The following is a 15,640-nucleotide window of genomic DNA, read 5'->3' on the forward strand; positions in this document are numbered from 1 at the left end:
AACCTGCAACAGGAGAAGGCTGCAAATAACCTCTGCAGTAAAACATCACATGCAAGTTGCAGGGTTTGGCTACTTGCCTCCAACCCTATGCCTAAAAGCAGGGAACAGCAAACTTCTTCAGCAGGGGACCGGTCCACTGTCCCTCAGACCTTGTGGGGGGCTGGACTATATTTTGAAAGGGGGGGGGGAGAACGAATTCCTATGGCCCACAAGTAACCCAGAGTTGCATTTTAAATAAAAGCACACATTCCACGCATGTAAAAACACGCTGATTCCTGGACTGTCTGTTGGCCGGATTTAGAAGGCAATTGGGCCGTATAATAATAATAATAAAATAATAATAATAATAATAATAATAATAATAATAATAATAATAATTTATTATTTATACCCCGCCCATCTGGCTGGGCTTCCCCAGCCACTCTGGGTGGCTTCCAAAAGAATATTAAAATACATCAAACATTAAAAGCTTCCCTAAACAGGGCTGCCTTCAGATGTCTTCTAAAAGTCTGGTAGTTGTTGTTCTCTTTGACATCTGGATCTGGCCCCCGGGCCTTAGTTTGCCTACCCATGGCTAAAAGTAAAGAAAGCTCCAGCCAGGACACCTGGGAAGACCCCTCTTCCCCTCCCAGAGCTACAATTTCCAGGGCTCTTTTTGAAGAGGGGTTGGTTGTTAAGCCACTCTGAGAAGCGTAGCTGCTGCTGGAGGAGGCATGGCTTACATTCTGAGCAAAAGCATGCCATGCTGCAACTGTTTTCACAGAGGAGAGGGCTACCAATGGCTCCTCCTCCCTCTGAACACTCACTGTCGTCCCACCACCAATCCCTGGGCTCTGAGTTTTCTTCCCTTGGGGGTTCCCCCGCTGGTTTCTCCCACCGTTCCTCCAACCAGTCCATGGCACTCAAGCAGGGAGGCGGCTGTCACACTTGTGATCTGCTCGTGGGCTTCTCATAGGCGTCTGGTTGGCCCGTTGATGCGGGCCTGATCCTGCAGGGCTCTTCTCATACAGTATTCCTGTTTTGTTGCAGATATTACGTGTGTATGCTGCAGGTAAGGAGATTTCAGTATTCTGGGTGTACATGTACTTATAAATTCATACTGACGCTTTAAAAAAAATTTATAGTGGGATAGAAAAAGAAAAAGAAGGGAGGAAAGCATAAATATTTGCCATGTACTCAAGGAAGCACAATACTTTTTTTTAAAAAAAAACAAGCAAACTTCATTTTGCATTCAACTGGATGTTCCACTGCAGAATACCTAACAACTAAAGCCATGTTTCTTTTATTAAACAGTGCCTTATTATAAGAAATTTTAATCTCAGGGAATTTAACTAAATCGTATCTCATATCTTAAACAGCTACTGGCTTTCAATGGTTCTGTCTGCCACTTCAAGCAATTTGCAATGATTATTCATGCTGCAATTACCAGACAAAGCGCACATTCACTAATCTACCATCCTCCATTTTAATAAAATTTTACAATTTTCCAGCTGCTTAAGATCTACAGGTCAATTGCTTGGGAGCCACAAGTAGCTCAAACACCATGATTTAGCCTAAAATTCAGGTGTGGGGAACCTCTGGCCCTCCTGATGTTCCAGCTCCCATCATCTCTGATCATTGGCTATGCACCTTCCCTTTGAAGAGTGAGGCATGCACAACGCTTAATAGCAGCTGGAGTCCTAGGACGGGGTGAGTAAACAAGCATTCCTTCGAGTGGGCTGAGCCTGTGAAGTTTCTTCGGGCCAATGCTGGTGTCAGGACTCATCAACCAAGCTGCTTGCAGTAGACTCAAGCCAAGACTCAAGTCAAGGCTCATCCCAAGTTACGTTCCTTTGTAGGAGGCTCTACACCGATAGTAGGTGGTGCTGCAGGCAGTTCTTCATCAGGAGGAATCTGACATGGAGTGTCTGGTGTCATGGGGGCAGAACGCTCTTTGTCCACCCACTTCATCCCTCCCCTGGACAGAGTTCTCCATCCCACAAACCTCTGGTCCTCTCTCCAGGCTCAGACATCTATTGGGTTCCTCCAGCCCTTTCTCCCATCCCACTATGAACCTCCCCAGGGTTGCACAGCTCCAACTTTCTGAGCTGCTCCCATCAGGATCTGACCCCCCTGTCCAAGGTGACACACAGCCTCTTGTGCAAGATCTCAAGATGGAAGCCAGCACGAGGTTTCGCACAAATTCTTGTACAATGTCACACACATCTTCCACTAGCCCTTGTATAACAGCTCATCAGGAACAGTGCCACCGCCAGAAGCTCCTCTCCCTACATTTCTGGATCCTTCCCATGACATTTATCACCCTCTCAAGATTTGCAAAGGGCTTAACTTAAAAGCCTGGCCGGTACATAATACCAGCCCGATAATTTGCCAGCACAAGATGACAGCAACACGTCCTTCAGTTGTAACTTGGCATCCTCCACATATGCAAAATGTTATGAGGATTATATTACATCCTACTGAAAATGTGTAAATGAGTTATTTCCCACAGGGCTTGTGTGTGTGTGTGTGTGTGTTTGTGTCTGTATTTCAATGTGGTCCTTTTCACAGGGCAAATTGCCTACCTCTACTTGACAATATGTGCTGTCAAACGATTTGAAACATAAAAGCAGGAATGCAAAACAAGTCGGAGCAATACGTTCACCTCATCTGCCAGTAACCCACTTAAAAAAAGAAAAACTCAACATGATGCATGCAAGACTCGACGGCATAAGATTAAAAATCCTGCCCATCAAGTTGGCAATTAATTTCAGCATTAAGCCAACTCCAACGCCCCAAGTTCCTTGCACAACCACACAGGAACTCGTTTGCAGTATCGCTTCATTCAACGACAGCAGGAACGCGAAACATCTCTCTTTCACCTTTGGCCTAGCAGAAAGATGGGGAAAATATGGCCCAGCACACACATCCCTGAGGAAATCTGTGGCTGTTCATATGTTGTTGTACTTCCAGCTCCCATCAGGCCTAGCCAGCACAGCCAATGCTCAGAGGTAGATGACCAAAGTCTCATCCTCATTCCCAAAATGGCAAACCACCAGCAATTCTCAGTGCTACTGCAGACTTCTACACAGAATCAGAGAATCGTAGAGATGAAAAAAGCTAGTGCTGTTCTAGGCTGCATCAACAGACGCATAGCAACCACATCAAGGGAAGTAATAGTACTGCTCTATTCTGCCTTGGTCAGACCATACCTGGAGTACTGTGTCCAGTTCTGGGCACCACTATTTAAGAAGGATATTGACAAGCTAGAACATGTGCAGAGGAGGGCGACCAATCTGATCAAAGGTCTGGAAATCAAGCCTTATGAGAAACGGTTGAAGGAGCTGGGTATGTTTAGCATGGAGAAGAGGCGACTGAGAGGAGATATGATGGCCATCTTCAAATATCTGAAGGGCTGTCACATGGAAGATGGAGAAAGCTTGTTTTCTCCTGCCCTTGAGGGTAGGACATGAACCAATGGCTTCAAATTACAAGAAAGGAGATTCCAACTCAACATCAGAAAGAATTTTCTGACAGTGAGAGCTGTTCAACAGTGGAACGATCTCCCTCGGGAGGCTGTGAACACTCCTTCCTTGGAGGTTTTAAAGCAGAGGTTGAATGGCCATCTGTCATGGATGCTTTAGCTGAGATTCCAGCAATGCAAGAATTTCACCCAATGTGGGACACAAACCCACGACTCTGAGATTAAGAGTCTCATGCTCTACGCACTGAGCTAACTCCATGCTGGCTTCAAGGTGCCAATCCCCAGCCTAATGTTTTGTGATGTATTACAGGAAGACTGAGTTGAAGCAACCAAGAGGCACTCTGGACCAGCCTCAGATGTTGTTGAGACTACAGTACAACTCCCATCATCTTTTACCACTGGCCATGCTAGCTGGGGCTGATGGGAATGGAAGTCCAGGCTGGTGAAGGATAACACAGATTAACCCCTTGCCCATCTTCCAAACACCAGCCTACCTAAAGCAACCTAAAGAATCCAGAAAACAAGGTCACAGTTAATTAAGACGGTGAGAATTGCCACACACATGATGAGTTTCCTCATTCAGTAAGAATTACCATATGAACCGAAGACATGAGGTTTTCCCACACGTAACTGGTGCCCCCCAGCAAGGGTAGAGCCCTGACTCACATGCAAAGTTCTACTGAATGATAGGGGAACAGGTGTGAGCATGAAAATCTCTCCACAGGCATGTCGCTCTCCAATGGCAAGTGCACTGCTTTCTTGCAGAATCTCAAAGGAGTTGGAAAAGTCAACGCTGCTTTGATGCAGAGAATCCTCTGCTCTCACTGCCACAACTAAGCAGCCATTCAGCCTCTGCTCAGAAACCTCTAATGGAGGAGAGTCCCCTGCCTTATAAGGTAGTATGTTCCATGCAACACTGGAAGTTACAGGTCAGACCATTGGTCAGTAAGGGGTATACTAACTAGCAGTGGCTCTCTAGGGTTCGGACAAGTGCCTTCTCCCAGCCTTAGCTGGAGTTGCTCGGAATTGAACTCAAGACTTTATGCATGCAAAGCAGAAGCTGTAGCCCCTTCCCCTAGCATGCACATGAATGCCAGTTAACATTCCATGAAACCAAGGAGGATACTGCGTAAGTGATGGCTGACCTTTTTCTTTATTTCGTTATGGCACAATTCATTAGCAGAGGTCGAAATGAAGGCCACTTGCCCTCTAGCCCCGCAGTAGTCAGGAGCTAACACAGCAAAGCTTCTCCCATGTGCTCTCTGCTGTAACCACAATCCCAGGCAAAGAGATCATCTGCTTTGAATGCAGAAGGCCTCGGATTCAACTCCCGGGCAAGGCTGGTAATGTCCCCTGCCAGAAACCCTGGAGAACTGCTGCCAACCAGTGTAAGGTAAAGGTAAAGGGACCCCTGCTTGGCAGGGGGTTGGACTCGATGGCCCTTGTGGTCTCTTCCAACTCTATGATTCTATGATTCTAGGTCCAGTCGTGGCCAACTCTGGGGTTGTGGCGCTCATCTCGCTTTATTGGCCGAGGGAGCCGGCGTACAGCTTCCGGGTCATGTGGCCAGCATGACTAAGCCGCTTCTGGCGAACCAGAGCAGCGCACGGAAATGCCATTTACCTTCCCGCCAGAGCTGTACCTATTTATCTCCTTGCACTTTGATGTGCTTTTGAACTGCTAGGTGGGCAGGAGCTGGGACTGAACAATGGGAGCTCATCCCGTTGCGGGGATTCAAACCGCTGACCTTCTGATCGGCAAGCCCTAGGCTCTGTGGTTTAACCCACAGCGCCACCCGCGTCCCGCCAATCAGTGTAGACAACACTAAAACAGATGGGACAAATGATTTGACTTGGTATAAGGCAGCTTCCCTATCTTCAAAGCAAGGATAATACAACAAGAATTGGTTGCCAAAGTTCACCGCCTCCTTGGACCGTCCGTGGCTCCATCTTGCTTCCTGCAGGAACTAGCGAGTACCCATGGGATCAGGCTATCCACTTTTTAAAGCTAGTGTTCGGGATCGGGCAAAAATCCAGCAGCTGTTGAAAGAGCTGAAGGCACTAACTGCTGGAGTAATAAATTTGAGATACCTCCTGCAAGTGCCACATTTTGGAGAGCTGAGGAAAGCCAACATGTGTTCGCCTCTACAGAGTTCCATCCTTATTTCAGACATCACGATATAACGGTACATCACAATGTTTAGCTGGTGATGTATCGCGGTGTTGAAAACCAGGTATCGCCAAGCCTGACCAACATCATTTTGTTGTTCTAATATAGCTAATGATAGTTTAAGGTGGTATAATTCTGCTTTAAATGTACTGTGCAAGAGGATTCTTCATTGCCACAGGCCTACCAATAGAGCGCCTATTTACAATCCCGAATGTACAGTCTAGCCTGGCTCTCTGTGCTACTGAAGCTGCCATCTTGGATTTCCCAACCCTAAGCTTAAGCTCCATCTGCAGTACACACTGAAAGCAGTATCCTGCCATCTTAGGTTTCTTCCATGGTTTTCTCCAAAGAATTCTGGGGGCTGTAGTTTGTTAAGGGTGCTGAGAGTTGCTAGGGCACCTCTATTCCCCTCTAAAATTCTCAAAATGGTTGAGCAGTCATTCCCTCTTCCCAGGGAATGCTGGGAACTGCAGCTCTGTGAGGGGAACAGTAGACCTCCCAACAACTCCCAGCCCCCTTAAACTAAAGTTGCCAAGATTTTTGGAGGGATGCCATGGCTATTTAATGTGGCACCATGCTGCTTTAAACACAGGTGGGACCTTACCTGGAGAGGCTAATAAGACTGAAGCATGACTGAAAGACTCCTAGCAATTTCTAGTGCAAAGTTCAAAGCATCAACTCAGTCCTTGGAGCTGTTTACCGGCAGTGCAAGTTTCCCACATGGAAAGCGGGGAGAAACATCCTGCTGAATAAGGAAACAGGATGACAGATGGCATTTCGGCCGTCCAAGAAAGATACTGTCATGCCCAGACGCCTGCCAAAAGCTTGTGCAATCATAACAATACTGCTTTCGCTCAAGAGACATGGGCTTGTTTTCTGACATCATGGTGCATGGGACGTGAGCACATCGGGCAGCGAGAGTGTGGAGAGGGGTGTTCTCAGGAGCTGCCCTGTCCTGGGTGGAATTCTCTCCCACAGAAGGCCTGCCAAAGACCAACCCTGAGCACCTGCAAGACCCACTTGTAAGCCTTTGGGGGCTGAAAAGCCAAGTTGCAAAACAACAGCAAAATTTCAACGAATTTGATTTGAATGCTATTCCAGTGCTTATTCTTAGAATCCATTGCCCTGAGTCTTGAAGACCGGACATGCTATTAAATGCATACCCACATCAACTTAAGCGCAGCTATTTATTTACAGTCATACCTCAGGTTAAATATGCTTTGGGATGAATATTTTCGGGCTGCGCTCTGTGGTGACTTCTGGGTTTCACCGCTCGCGCATGCGCAGACGCTCAAAATGACATCACGTGCGTGTGCGGAAGTGGTGAATCGCGACGTGCGCACGCGCAGACGTGCGGACACAGGTTGTGTTTGCTTCAGGACATTAACGGGGCTCCGGAACGGATCCCGTTCGCATCCAGAGGTACCACTGTATTCATTCATTCCATACCATGGCACTATTATGACGTAATTTCAGCACAGGGCATCTGATCACCGCAATGCACACATGCAGAGATACCTCAGCTCAATGGACCCTTTTGCACATTGAGATGGAAGGCAGCTATTTTCCTCGGCTAGTTCAGTCTTCCCAATCTTACCACAGCTGCACTGCACACCACAGCAGCAAAGAGAGGGTGCTTGGGCAGAGGAGAAGGATTTGGGTGTCCTGCTCCTTTGAGTGTCCCTCAAACCACGAAGCTCAAGATAGCAACATGCTAGATTTCAAGCCGGACAGGAAGAAATGCACCTGTCGAAGTGTGTGAGGTCATCCCCCCCCCACCCAAAAATGAAAAGTCCCTTTCAAAAACCAGGCTGGCATGACCCTCGGGGTCTCCTCCAACTCTACGATTCCTTCTGAATGAGAAGCTTTTTTTAACGACCGTGCTACAGACACAGTAGAAGTACCGGGAATAACAATAGGTGCAAGAGGAATTTCCCCAGTGAAAACAGCAGTGATAAAAGGAGTAATTTTAAGGCCATGCAATGGAAATAGCAATAACAATACCCCCGAGAAAGTATTCCCAAATGCCATGCAACAAGAACCTTTACCTGATTCACAGACAACGGACCCCGGCTTCAGCTCGAGCATCATGGTGATGAGAGAGATGTCCGTCGAATACAGGATCTGCGTCCGGTGGGGGAGGTTCAGAGTCCACAGCTCAGGAGTCGGGTGAAGAATATACACCCAGCCTCCTTTGCTGCAGGTCACCTTGGAGCCATACCGCTTGCCTATCAGGTCGGTGGAATGCCTGATGACGCCGTACTTTGTCTGGGTCTTACCGCCATGCTGCACCTTCACTGGAAACATGGACTCGTGGCCCAAGAAGACGATCGCCGTGTCCCCTTCCTTTATCGTCTCTCTGTAGTCAATAAAACTCATTGCGATAGTCTTGTGGCCGGCAGGTTAGCTGGAGCTATGGAAGGAGGGAACACACAGATCACTTATTTCCCCCCCTCTGGGCCTATTCTTTCCTCCAAGATCTATACTTTGGGGGGGGGGGCAAGGCTCAAGGTGCCTTCCCTATTGTCTTTTGGGTGCCTGTTGAAGATTTCCCTCTTTTGACCATTTGTGGAATGCTCTCCCCAGTGAGGCCTGCCTGGTGCCTTCATTATACAGTGGTACCTCGGTTTACAAACTTAATCCGTTCCGGAAGTCCGTTCTTAAACCAAAACAGCCCTTAAACCGAGGCGCGCTTTCCCTAATGAGGCCTCCAGCCACCGGTGCCCTTCAACCGTTCAGATTCCATTCTTAGACTGAGGTATAGTTCGCAAACTGGGACACTATTTCTGGTTTTGCGGAGTTTGTAAACCGAATCGTTCTTAAACAGAACTGTTCTTAAACCAAGGTACCACTGTATATCTTTAGGCTCCAGGTGAAAACGTTCCTTTTCTACCAGGCCTTTGGTTGATTAATATTGCACAGCCTTTTAAATGTGTTTGTGGGGAGGGGGTGTTATTGTTTTGTTCTTGTTAACTATCTACTTGTGTTTTTACCATTTATTTTATCCTGTGAATTGCCCTAAGATCTTGTATTGAAGAGCGGTATATAAATCTAATAAATAATAATAACCAGCCTTCTAAGTGAAGTTTATTTTCTTTTCATACCAGTTATTATCTGCTTTGGGTCGGAATTGAATTTTAGACATGCTATTGCAGTATTTTTCTTATTTTTATTTTTAAATTGCATTCACATATACCCCCATTCTAGATGTGGCTTTTGGCGTATTGTAGATCACTTTGGTGTTCTTAATGGGAAGTGATTCATAAATGAAATAAATAATAACAATAGAAATAATGGCGATAGATTTTGAGTCTAAATATGGCAGACATAACAATGCTTAGCAGGCTGTCTACTGGTGATAGGCATAGATAATCTGAGATAGTCCAAAAGCTATTTCAAGTTGTAAAGGTAAAGGTAAAGGGACCCCTGACCATTAGGTCCAGTCACGGATGACTCTGGGGTTGCACGCTCATCTTGCTCTATAGGCCGAGGGAGCCGGCGTTTGTCTGCAGACAGCTTCCAGGTCATGTGGCCAGCATGACTAAGTCGCTTCTGGAGAACCAGAGCAGCGCACGGAAACGCCGTTTGCCTTCCCGACAGAGCAGTACCTATTTATCTACTTGCACTTTGATGTGCTTTGGGACTGCTAGATTGGCAGGAGCAGGGACCGAACAACAGGTGCTTACCCCATCGTGGGGATTCAAACTGCCGACCTTCTGATCAGTAAGCCCTAACCCTAATTAAATCCTAGTCTCCCTTCATCGCAGTTGTGATTCCAAATATGAGGAATGGGCATGGTTCTCACAAGCAGCAATCTTGGGCAACCGGTTCTGCTCAAAGCACAGTTCCCTCCCCTCCCCCCGCCCCCATTTATCACTCTAGGAAATAGGAGTTAATCGATTAAGTGGGCAACTTCAAATGTATCCCAGAGGAGCAGAGATCTCGAAAGGAGAGGGACCATAGCAACTCAACTCTCATCCGACAGGGACATGAGTTCTAAGGGGGCAGAATATAAATAAACCACAAAGCACATCCCTCGTGGATTAGAAGGGCTGAGAAGCTCCTTCTCAACACACACACACACACACACACACACACACACACAGGACAGGTAAGCATTCCAAGTACTAACGGATTTCTAACACAGGCTTAACAAAATAGCTCATTGCAAAGCATATCGCAAGCATTCAGGCCTGCAGCATGTCTTGATCCAAATGACAGTGCTTACTTTTTTATTAAAAAAAACTTATTACGTATGCATTTAGATTTATCCTATAAGCCACCTTGTGATCACCAGGTGAAGGATGGTATAGAATAATAATAATAATAATAATAATAATAATAATAATAATAATAATAATAATAATAATAATAGGATCTTAGAGTTGGAAGGGACCCAAGGGTCATCGTCTGGCCCCCTGCAATGCAGGAATCTCAGCTAAAGCATCCATGACAGATGGCCATCCGGGCCCTGCTTAAAAACCTCCAAGGAAGGAGAGTCTACCATTTCCCAACAACAACAACAACAATGTATATTGAACCTGCCTACCCTATAAGAGGAGCGCTGTTGGATCAGACCATAAGCTTGTTGAGCCCAGCAACCTGTTCTCACAGTAAAAAGGTAAAGGTAAAGGTACCCCTGCCCGTACGGGCCAGTCTTGCCAGACTCTGGGGTTGTGCGCCATCTCACTTAAGAGGCCGGGGGCCAGCGCTGTCCGCAGACACTTCCGGTACACATGGCCAGCGTGACATCGCTGCTCTGGCGAGCCAGAGCTGCACACGGAAACGCCGTTTACCTTCCCGCTGGTAAGCGGTCCCTATTTATCTACTTGCACCCGGAGGTGCTTTTGAACTGCTAGGTCGGCAGGCGCTGGGACCGAGCAGCGGGAGCGCACCCCGCAGCAGGGATTCGAACCGCCGACCTTTAGATCGGCAAGTCCTAGGCGCTGAGGCTTTAACCCACAGCGCCACCTGTGTCCGTTCTCACAGTAGTCAACTGTAAAGTTAAGATTTATTTATTTTTGCCCCAATATGCATCACTTAAAGGTAAACGGACCCTTGACCATTAGGTCCAGTTGCGGACAACTCTGGGGTTGCGGCGCTCATCTTGCTTTATTGGCCGAGGGAGCCGGCGTACAACTTCCAGGTCATGTGGCCAGCATGACTAAGCCGCTTCTGGCGAACCAGAGCAGTGCACGGAAATGCCGTTTACCTTCCCTCTGGAGCGGTACCTATTTATCTACTTGCACTTTGACCTGCTTTCGAACTGCTAGGTGGGCAGGAGCTGGGACCGAGCAATGGGAGCTCACCCCGTCGCAGGGATTCGAGCCGCCAACCTTCTGATCAGCAAGTCCTAGGCTCCGTGGTTTAACCCACAGTGCCACCTGCGTCCCTTATGCATCATTTAGTTCAGGGCTTTTTCAAACTTGGGTCTCCAGCTGTTTTTGGACTACAGTTCCCATCATCCCTGATCTCTGGCCCTGCTAGCTCGGGATGATGGGAGTTATAGTCCAAAAAACAGCTGGAGACCCAAGACTGGAAAGCCCCAACTCAGTTCTTGCTTGCATGACCCAGAAAACATGACACCTACTCCAAGATGCAATGAAAGCTGCTGTCAATTAAGTGTTCAGGAAAATCCCTTTGCACTCTCGGTATCATCATCATTAGATCCTGTACAGGTGGAATCTGCAACAGGTTTCTGTGATGTGGAATGCTGTTCCAAGGTTTTAGCCAGCTGGCAGGCCAGGCCCTTTTCCATTCCATTTCCCCGTCCCTCCTTGGTTTTCTACCTCCCCAAAGCCCTGTTCCATGTCCTGAAAACATGGGAGTTCCCCCAGCTCTGCTTATTCCTCCCTCTCATGCATGGATGGTATAGTTTTAGCAAACCAAAGGATAGGTGTTTAGAGAATGTGCTTATTATTAGTAGACAGGATACTCTCAAGGCCACCTTAAACTCTGAGGAACAGGCTCAGAAAAGCATTCTGAGAACTTAACACTCAAAATATCACTCTGCATCCAATTCTCTGCCTAATAATTAATAAGATTACATTCAATGCAAATTTGATCTTTGCATCATAAGGAGGGACACATCATCCTTTTTCCCCATCCTGTGCTCCCAACACACTGTGCTATTAGAAAGCAATTGAGAGGCAAGTGCAGTTAATTCCGAAATGCTAATTAAGTGCTGCGATCCTGCCTTCTGATTTGATTAACTTCCATTTGCAATTTACAAGCTAATGGGATTTTAAAGAGAGGAAAAGAAAAAATGCAAAAAAGAGAGGACAAAATGACGAGCCGGTGGCAAGAAGAAACCTTTGGGCTGGAATTGTTAATTGCATAAATACAGTTTCTAAAAACAGCTTTGCTCCTGTATGATTAAGAGAAGCAGAATCAGAGATATATAGGTGAAGCTTTTCCATGAATGGAAACAGGTGGCAGAAAACACTTTGCCTACTAGATTTTGGGGACTGCTGTAAAAGAAATGGGTGCAGGGCTGAGGTTTTTTTCCATTTCTTTCCTTCCAAAGGTAACAGCTCTGCACTGCAGTAAAGAGGGTGGAAAAGCAAAAATCTTTAAGGTGCACAAGTATGGCAGCCCCCTGGCAGGGTCCCTGACTGGCTTAGGCCTCTGAGGCCCGGGGTAATTGCACCAGGCTGTTCCCTCCTCCTCCTGGTATGCCCCATGGAGGACCTTAAGGTCCATAAATAGCAACACCCTAGTGGTCCTGGGCCCAAAGGAAGTCAGATTAGCCTCAACCAGAGCCAGGGCCTTTTCAACACTGGCTCCAGCCTGGTGGAACGCTCTGCCTCATGAGACCAGGGCCCTGCAGGATCTGATTTATTTCCGCGGGGCCTGTAAGACAGAGTTGTTCCATCTGGCATTTGGCATAGAATCAGTTTGATTCCCTCCACCTCTTTCTTTTTCCTTTCTCCTCCTGTGAAGAGGCTGCATCCTAATGTTTTAATGTGGTATTTTAATCTTTTTAATTTGTATTTTAATCAACTTTTTTTATTATTGGTTGTTAGCCACCCTGAGCCCGGGCTTGGCTGGGGAGGGCGGGGTAAAATTATTTATTTTTATTATTATTATTTGCCTACAACAAACTTAGACCCTCCAAGTGTCCTATTTTCCAGGGACAGTCCCGAACTTACAGAAGCCATCCCGGTTTCTGATCTGATCCTGGAATGTCCCACATTTCCTTAGGACGTCCCTATTTTCATTGGAGAAATGTTGGAGGGTATGGAGTTCTGCTTTAGCGGGGAATCCCAGTCAGATGGGTGGGGTATAAATATTAAACTTATGATTATGATGGAACAGGATGTCCCTGTTTTCATCGGACAAATGGTGGGAGGGTATGCAAACTACAGCTCCCATAATTCTTTGGGGGGCAGGCCGGCCTGTTTAGAGCGCTATCATAACGCTTTAAATGCATGGTGCAAACAGCCAACCCTGAGCACAGGAGGAAGCCTCCCCCAGCCCTCATTTCCTTCAAATGGGGATCACCTCCCAGGCTAAGGGTGCAAAGGGCTTGCAATCCCTTAACTCAGAGCTCTTGTTTGTTTCCCCTCCACGAACACCACAAGAAAACAGGCTTCTAGTAGCCCATCTGGCTTAGCACCCTGTTCTCAAAAGACCGACCACGTGCCTTTCTCAACCTGTGGGTCCCCCGATGTTGCTGAACTACAACTCCCATCATCCCTAGTTCGCAAGGCCAGAGCTCAGGGATGATGGGAGTTGTGGTCCAACAACATCTGGGGACCCACAGGTTGAGAACCGCTGTGTGAGGGGAAAACCCCAGCGAGCTGGACCCAGGACAGGAGCAATCCTCTCTGGTTGCCAGCAACTGGTATTCTGGAGTACAACTGCAGAGGCGCAGGGCAGAATGGCCACCAGGCCACATGAAAATGTGCCCGGTCCCCTTTGAAAGTCAACCAAGAAGTGGACGGGGGTGGAAAAAGCGTTTTTCCTTTTGCTCGGGATCTTCCAGCGACCAGCTCCTTATAGGATCTCAGCAGGAGTATTTATAGGTCCTTACCTTTGCCGGCTTCCCACGTGGGCGCACAGGAAGAAGGAAGCGGGGAGGGTGCATAGGATCAGAGCAGATAAACAACCTCACTCTTTCGCGCACGTGGGGTGGTTTTTTTCCTCTCTCCCTCCTTTCTTTTATTGTCGCTCTTTCCGCTTTCTTCTCCCTTCTCTCGGGCTGTCGCAGGCTGCTGACGCTCCTCGGCTTCCCCGCCCTCGATGGCTCCCTGCCAGGGAAAAGCTTGCCTAGTTCCCGGTGTGAAGGCAGCGAGCGGCTTCGCTTCCTCCTCAGCATTTTTCCTTTTTTAAAATTTTCATTGCACTTTGTCTAAAGAAGAATGAGACGAAGCGAAGGCGCCCGCGCGCAAGGCTTTAAAGCATACATATATATCTGTCAACTTTCCCCCCCTTTTTAAGGGAAATTTTCTGGTTCTGAATAGGATTCCTCGCAAGAAAAGGGAAAAGTTGACAGCTATGATCATACACACAGTGCCGGATTTACGTATAAACTAAACAAAGCTCTAGCTTAGGGGCCCCGCACTCTTGGGGCCCCCCAAAATATTAAGGGGGGGGAACGCCTGGATGTACATTTCCAAAATGTTCGTTATGAATAAAAAACATTTTAAGTTAGAGCTTAATAATTATTTCACGATTAATATACTTCTTCTTAATTGTATTTCACTGTTAATATGCTTCTTAACTGTATTTCAGTTCAATAATTACTATGATAAAATTCATTTTAAATTGTATTTTAACCTGTATTTTAAATTGGTTTTTCTCTCTCTCCCCCCATTATGTTTTTATTGTAATTTTACTGGTGTTAGCCACCCTGAGCCCAGGGTATAAATAACTTCTTCTTCTTCTTCTTATTATTATTATTATTATATTTTGTTATGTGCAAATGGCTTTAGATACCTATTAGGTCCATAAATTACCATATAGCATACATTCAACACAAAAAAACAGCAACAATTTGTTGTTGACAAAGGACAGCTGGACATATAAAGGGCCCCATTACCTTCAGTAGCTTAAAGATATAGGAAAAGGACACCTGACAGACAACTCTGGGGTTGCTCATCTCGCTTTACAGGCTGAGGGAGCCAGCGTTTGTCCACAGACAGTTTTTCCGGGACATGTGGCCAGCATGACTAAGCCACTTCTGGCACACAGAGGACCGTGACGAGTGCCAAAGCGCATGAAAATGCCATTTACCTTCCTGCTGCAGCGATACCTATTTATCTACTCGCATTGGTGTACTTTTGAACTGCTAGGTTGGCAGGAGCTGGGATAGAGCAACGGGAGCTCACCCCATTGCAGGGATTCGAACCACCGACCTTCCAATCAGCAAGCCTTCTTTGTGGTCCAGCTCTCACTTCCATACATCACTACTGGGAAAACCATAGCTTGAACTATACGGATCTTGTAGGTAAACTGGTCCTAAGTCTAACCACTACTCCATACTGCCTGCAGTGAAATATGCAAGTTGACTCTTCTTCCCCTTTGCTTAATCACTCACACTCTATGGCGGGGGGGGGGGGGGCGGGCCGGCAGGAATCTCACTTCCCGTTTCACAATCATTCCATTATACCGATGAAATTCTTGAAGCTACTGAGTCAGGCTGAGAATGAGTCCATTTGAAGAAGACAAAAAAATAATATAAAAATAAAAATCCCAGGGACTGAAGGACGTGTTGCAACATACATTTTTCTCACATGGTTGCTTCCCAGAAAGCATCCTGGCCAAAGTTTCAGAGCGAGCTTTGAACTGAAGCCTTGCACCCCCAGGCACAGCACTCCTATCTAAATGTGTCACTTGGCTTTTACTACTTAGATGGGATTTAGCTTATAAACAATTAGGCAACTGGCTGCCAGAGGCTAAATCTCACATGTGGGTAGAGACCTCAAACCCTCAGGGCTTGTCCGCGCTGGAGCATAATGCTGCTGGTGTGAACTGTATTTGTTTTCAGGGTGCCCACATATCCTT

At 46.8% G+C, this 15,640-nt stretch overlaps 1 protein-coding gene across 1 annotated transcript in view; it reads right to left on the reverse strand.

Moving 5' to 3' along the window:
* TRMT61A (tRNA methyltransferase 61A) overlaps positions 1–13,836 on the reverse strand; it is a 65,211-nt gene extending 51,375 nt beyond the window's left edge. Inside the window, exons 1-2 of the mRNA XM_081914927.1 lie at positions 13,668–13,836; positions 7,681–8,045 (exon numbers count right to left, since the gene is read on the reverse strand). Coding sequence (XP_081771053.1) covers positions 7,681–8,011 — 331 coding nt within the window. The 5' untranslated portion in view covers positions 8,012–8,045; positions 13,668–13,836. The remainder of the gene's footprint in view (positions 1–7,680; positions 8,046–13,667) is intronic.
* Between the last annotated feature and the right edge of the window lie 1,804 nt (positions 13,837–15,640).

This window comes from Podarcis melisellensis, assembly GCF_964234715.1.
Source record: "Podarcis melisellensis genome assembly, chromosome: 1".
Lineage (NCBI taxonomy): Eukaryota > Metazoa > Chordata > Lepidosauria > Squamata > Lacertidae > Podarcis > Podarcis melisellensis.